At 61.9% G+C, this 4,956-nt stretch overlaps 1 protein-coding gene across 1 annotated transcript; it reads right to left on the bottom strand.

Moving 5' to 3' along the window:
• Nucleotides 1-263: 263 nt before the first annotated feature.
• On the bottom strand, nt 264-4,795 carry FKBP8 (FK506 binding protein 8, 38kDa; the record flags this gene model as incomplete). Its single annotated transcript, XM_010293708.1, has 7 exons — nt 264-350; nt 971-1,108; nt 3,404-3,481; nt 3,583-3,755; nt 3,830-4,047; nt 4,358-4,446; nt 4,626-4,795. Coding segments are annotated over 7 exons (953 nt in total), but the record flags the coding sequence as incomplete, so codon positions are not given.
• Between the last annotated feature and the right edge of the window lie 161 nt (nt 4,796-4,956).

Genomic DNA, 4,956 nt, shown 5'->3' with positions numbered 1-4,956 from the left:
TCCCCCCGACATGCCTAGGAAGGTGCTTGGGGGTCTCTGCTCTGCCTGCAGCTCCATCCCCGCAAGCTGTGCTCTGCCTGTGCCGGGGGGGCACAGAGGGATGTCAGGAGGGGGATCCGGCACCTCCAGCAGAGAAAGCATCCGTATTTCTGCAACTGCAAGTCTGTGGGAAGGGGTCAGCAGAGCCCCAGGGAAGCCCCGTGGCAGGAGAGAGGCACATCCCGGCGCAGGTCCTGTGCTGCAGGGCCGCCCCGCTGCCATCCTTAGTTCCTCGCCGCAATGACCACAGACAAGGCCACGCCGCCGAGCGCGATGGCTGTTGCACCGAAGAGCCACTTCCAGGGGATGGACTATGGAGGAGAGACGGGCGAGATGATGGGATCCATTGCCACCAGCCCCACCGGCAGCTGGGATGTGCCGTGAGCCCCCCCAGCAGCAGGGACGTGCAGCCCTGCCTGCGCTGGCACAGGGCCGTGGGGCAGCACCGGGCTCGCAATACGCATCCAAGATAACGCAGCCCAAAAAGGCAAGTGCTGCGTCGGCTTTGCCCAGCGCGTGGCCGGCATGTCCGCGGGGACAGTGTGTGCTGCCGCCAGCCCAGCTGACAGTGCTTTCCACTGGCGCAGCCAGCGGGTTCCCAAGCACAGCAGCTGGGAGCAAAGTCCAGACCCTCCAGCTGGCATCGCTGGGACTCGCCAGACAGAGCGAGGAGCCCAGCCGCAGCTCTTGGGGTTTTCCTGGCAGGGCTGCTGGAGTGCAGGCCCCCAACTCCCAGCAGACTTGCTGCCCTGACACAGCCCACCCTGTGGGTCACATCAGTGTCCCTCCCTGCCTGAGAGCAGAACTGCATCGACCCCCAGGGACCTGGGGGACACTAACACATCCCCTGTGCCCAGCCCAGCGCTCCCCACCCCAGGGGTGACACCCACCCGCTCTGCCAGTCCCCCGGTACGTCAGCACCGGACCTTACCCAGGGCAGCTTGTCTTTGCACTTCCCCGGCGTGCCAGCGGTGCTGGGATTCCCAAGCATCTTCCTGTACATCTCTGTCTCCACGTTCTTCTGGTCCGCGTGCTTCTTCACCAGCTTGGAGAGCTCAGCATGGATGGTCTAGGGAGGAGAGCGCGGCGCTGTGGTTATCAGCCCTGCACCGTCCCTGCAGTGCAGGGGAGGGGACGAGGACCGCAGTGCCAGCACCACCAGACCTGATCGCCCCAGGGCCGTGCAGGAGCCCCATGGAACAGCTTAGAAGCAGCTGCTGCAGGGAGCTGCTGGCCTGTCCTGCCCTGCTCCCCTGCAGCCAGGGGCTGCATGAGGCTGGCATCGGACACCCAAGCTTGGTGCCCCATGGGTCTGAGTGACCTTCTGTCCTTTCTGGCCACCCAGGCCACTCCCTGCCTGGCAGCAGGGAGCAGAGCCCAGGGCTGATGCCAGACATCAGGAAAAGGATTTCATCCTTTAATCGAGACAGAAAAGTGTCTGCCTTGGGGACAGACGTGCCCAAGCTCTCCCACTTTTCTGTCTGGAAGCAGGCTGGGAAAGCAGGCTTAAACTCAGCCTGGTCTGAAGCAGGATTGCAGTAAGAGCCAGGAGCGTGTCGGTACCTGCCCGGCTGTGCCAAGCGGCAGCGATGGCTGGGGCTGGAGGGAGCACTGCAGGAGAAAGCTCCGCATCCTGCACGGCGCCCAAGGCCTCCCAAAAAGAAGCAAGAAGCGCTGGCGAGCTGAGCACAGCACTGCCAGCCATTCCCCGAGCCTGCGGTGGCAGGAAGGACGTTGCGGTGGTGCAGCCGTCTGGTGCCGCAGCCATGCTGTGCCCTCTGCTGGGGACGCCACACTCCGGGTGGCTCCAACGCCTCCCCAAAACGCCAGCACTGCCACCGGCGACCCACACCGGCTCCAGCCCACATCGGCTCCCCAGAGATCGGCCAGGGCTTCACCAAACCACGCTTGGCACCGCTGCGTTGAACACAAGACTCTGGACATTGGGAGGATACAACACAGCAAAGCACCTGCAGGCACCCCCGAGATCACCGGGGCTTGCCATGTTGGTGTAGGACAAATGTCAGCATCTTCTTCCGCTCCCAGAACGTGTGTTTCCAAGGGGTCAGGAGAAGGGAGCGCAGCAGCGAACTGTCTGCAACAGCTGAAAGGTGCCGACCGCCCCAGAGAACCAGGTTTCCTCATCTGAGGCAGGTGGAGCCGAGTATTTCTTGAGTCTGTTTTCACCACCGGTAGCTGTAGCCCATGACTCACCGACGCGTGTTTAACGCTGCCGTCTGGAGCGGCACCACCACTTCCCCGGGAGTCCCGGCAGCCAGCCGGAGAGGCCAGTAATTTGCTGTACTTGTGGTTTCACCGGTAACGTCACTGCCAGGCATTTTGATTTTTCACCCCTCTCAATTAAAAGATTCATCTGAATGGACGGTGAGAAGCAGCCCCGCCAACAGTGACGTGCCAGAGATGCACGGGGGGAGCTGCTCCCAGTGCAACCTGCATCGCTTGTGCTGCTCACTCACCGCGGCTGCCTTGCTGGGAAGTGAAGGCTTTGGGATTCCGCTTACCCTTCCCCGCAGGTGATGTCAGGAGATGAGCTCCGCGGGTGCTGTGGGGCCACCAAGGACCTGCTTTCAGGTCCCCCATCCTACCCATGACCTTCAGGCACCAGAGCATGACACAAATCACGACGGTCTGGTGAAACTCCCAGAAAAAGAGGTGGATAAAACAACAGACCCAGTGGAGGACTAAAGCCCACCTGCAGAACCAAGGCCCCTGCCTCGACCCCACACAGGCAGCACCTCTCCCCCAGCTCGCTCCTGCTGGGGCCATTTCCTGACGCCGGGTTTTGATTTCTCCCAAGGCTCCAGTGCTGCAGCTGATCATTAACCGACAGGAAATTCCTGACCAGAGCTTGCCCTGGCCTGGGCACTGGACCGAGCACTGGACTGCTCCCGCCGCCCGGTGAATCACCCTCTGGGCTGCTGAGTGAGTCTACAGGGCCTCAGCTCTGCTCCACTTCCTGCAGCCATGGCATGAGCCGCTGGAGCCACTCGGGGAAGCCAGAGCAGGGATCGTATTCGCAGGTCCGCTGAAGCAGGGATGGGTTGGCAGGGAATCCTGCCACCGCAAGGACCAAAGGGCAAAGAGGGAGCCTCGCAACATGGAGATAAGGGATCCACCAGCCCAGCCAAGCTCAGATGTTGCACCATAGGCACATCACCCCATGGCTGCCTGGGTCCTGGGGGCTATTTCCATCCTCCCTTCATGGAGGAAGCTGGGAACAGCTACGGGGGGCTTTCAGCCTTCCACAGGGGACACCGAGGTTTGCAGGGACACGGACAAGAAGAGAGCATTCTACAGACATGCAGCTCAGCGGGATCGCTGGCAACACACAACAGCAGCCTACCTTGTTTGAAGGCTCCAGCTTCAACGCCGCCTTTAAGATGGGGATGGCCTCTCTGTATTCGCCCTGCTGGGCCAGGACCTGGAAGGTGAGATAGAGATCAAGCAGGATGGCTGAGGTCCGTCCCTCGGTCCTGCCCTCCATCACGCCAGGCCCTGCCCTGCTGCATGCCCCGGCCTCACCTTGCCCTTTCGGAAGAGAGCCTTGATGTTCCCCGGCTGGTGCTCCAGGACGAGGTTACAGGACTTCAGGGCCGCCTCGTAATGGTCCAATTTAAGCTGAGAGGCTGCCAGGTTGTTGAGACATTTCACCTTCACGTCCAGCAGCTCAGCCTCCTCGTCCGGGCTGAACTCAACTGCAGAGACCCCAGAGCCAGGTTACAGAGGGAAGGGATCCCAGGTGACCCTCGGCCAGGGTGGGAGCAGGTACCTTTCGAGCTAGAGCTGATGATCTTGAGGGCGATGTCATAGGAGTTGATGGCCAGCACATAATCTGCCTGCTGGTAGAAGAAGTTTCCGCGCTCCCGCTTGCGGTTGGCCAGCTCTATCTTCTCCTTCCCACTGAGCAGCTCCAGGTCCGGCGCGTCCTGAGCCGCCAGCAGCTCCACCTCCAGGGTGAGAGCCGCATTGGGTGGGATGTCAGGGCTCCTGGGCAAAGAGGGGCACAAAGCTGTGGCACTGTTGCCACCTCTGCCATGTCCACCAGCCTCTGGGCCACATAGATTTAGCATGGTGGCCCAGAAATCAGAGCCACGGAAGCTCCCCTGGACGGGGCGTGATGCAGATTGTCCCCCCCAGGCAGGACACGCAGCCATCCCCTGCACGTGCCAAGGGAGCCAAGTCTCCTTGCCCATGGAAGCTGTGGTTTGCTGGCTGGGCTGTCACCGGGAGTGCATGGGACAGCTTTCGCAGCACTGTTTGGGGCCATCCTGCTCCACCTCATGCCCTCCCCGCTCACCTGCCCTGAGCACCGTAGCAGTACTTTGCATCTGACACGATCAAAGCAGTCTCCCCCATTTCCAGGAGCTGCACGCAGAGGTCCAGAACCTGCAGAGAACAGCATCATGGGGAGCGAGCACAAGCAAGGGCAGAGGGGCCACTTCCAACCCGCAAACGCGGACATCACCAACCCCAAACCCTCCTCGCGCCCCCCAAGGTGAGGTCCTGTTCCACAAAGCAAAAACAAGGCAGCAATAAAGCTGGGCAAGCTTCCTCCCAGCCCTGACCTGTAAGACGTCGCAATCTCCCAGCGTGAAGGTGAGGGCAGGGTTCTCCTCCACCACGCTGCCATCCTCCAGCATGGCCTTCAGGCGGATGGTCACATCCTGGCCCTTGCGGGGGCACGTGTCCACCCCCTGGCCCGGCACCAGCGTCTTCTTCTTGAGCAAGCCACTCCCTGGGCAAGGAGAAGCCGGAGGCACATCAGCCCACAGCAGGGAGGGATAAGTCCGACTCCCACGGCCCTGCAATGACTCCTGGCCAGCCTTCGTGGCACAGGGAGTGCCGGCAGAGCCGTGGGGAAGCCCGTGAGGCCCCCACAAGCCCAGCCACCCTCCT

This window comes from Phaethon lepturus, unplaced genomic scaffold, assembly GCF_000687285.1.
Source record: "Phaethon lepturus isolate BGI_N335 unplaced genomic scaffold, ASM68728v1 scaffold40948, whole genome shotgun sequence".
Lineage (NCBI taxonomy): Eukaryota > Metazoa > Chordata > Aves > Phaethontiformes > Phaethontidae > Phaethon > Phaethon lepturus.
Note: the sequence above shows the minus strand (reverse complement) of the source record. Positions and strands in the feature narration are given on the sequence as shown.